Source organism: Haliaeetus leucocephalus, unplaced genomic scaffold (genome assembly GCF_000737465.1).
Source record: "Haliaeetus leucocephalus isolate CR32 unplaced genomic scaffold, Haliaeetus_leucocephalus-4.0 Scaffold1014, whole genome shotgun sequence".
NCBI classification, from domain to species: Eukaryota; Metazoa; Chordata; class Aves; order Accipitriformes; family Accipitridae; genus Haliaeetus; species Haliaeetus leucocephalus.
In genome coordinates, this window is record NW_010973450.1 from 570,664 (window position 1) to 570,983 (window position 320).

General features: G+C 66.2%; 1 protein-coding gene across 1 annotated transcript in view; it reads right to left on the reverse strand.

Annotated features, from left to right (window-relative positions):
• SIAH2 (siah E3 ubiquitin protein ligase 2) overlaps positions 1-300 on the reverse strand; it is a gene marked incomplete at its 5' end in the record, with an annotated part of 10,190 nt that extends 9,890 nt beyond the window's left edge. Inside the window, one exon of the mRNA XM_010584995.1 lies at positions 55-300. Coding sequence (XP_010583297.1) covers positions 55-300 — 246 coding nt within the window. The remainder of the gene's footprint in view (positions 1-54) is intronic.
• Positions 301-320: the final 20 nt, after the last annotated feature.

The following is a 320-nucleotide window of genomic DNA, read 5'->3' on the forward strand; positions in this document are numbered from 1 at the left end:
GGGCCGCCCGGGCCCCCCCCATCCCCATCCCCCTAAAAAAAACCCTCTCCTTACCTTGCAGGGGAAGAGCACGGCCGAGGCCACCTTCTCCATGGCCAGGTTCCTGATGCTGGGGGTGAGGGAGCCCCGGCAAGTGGGGCAGAGGCTCAGCTTCTGCCTGCATTGATTGCAGACCAGATGCCCGGCCTGACACTGGAGGATGGGCGGCAGCACATAGTCGAAGCAGACGGGGCACTCGAAGAGCGAGGTCAGTTCGTGATGCTGCTGCTGTTGCTGCTGCTGCGGCGGCGGCGGCGGAGGGGGGGGAGGAGGAGGAGGAG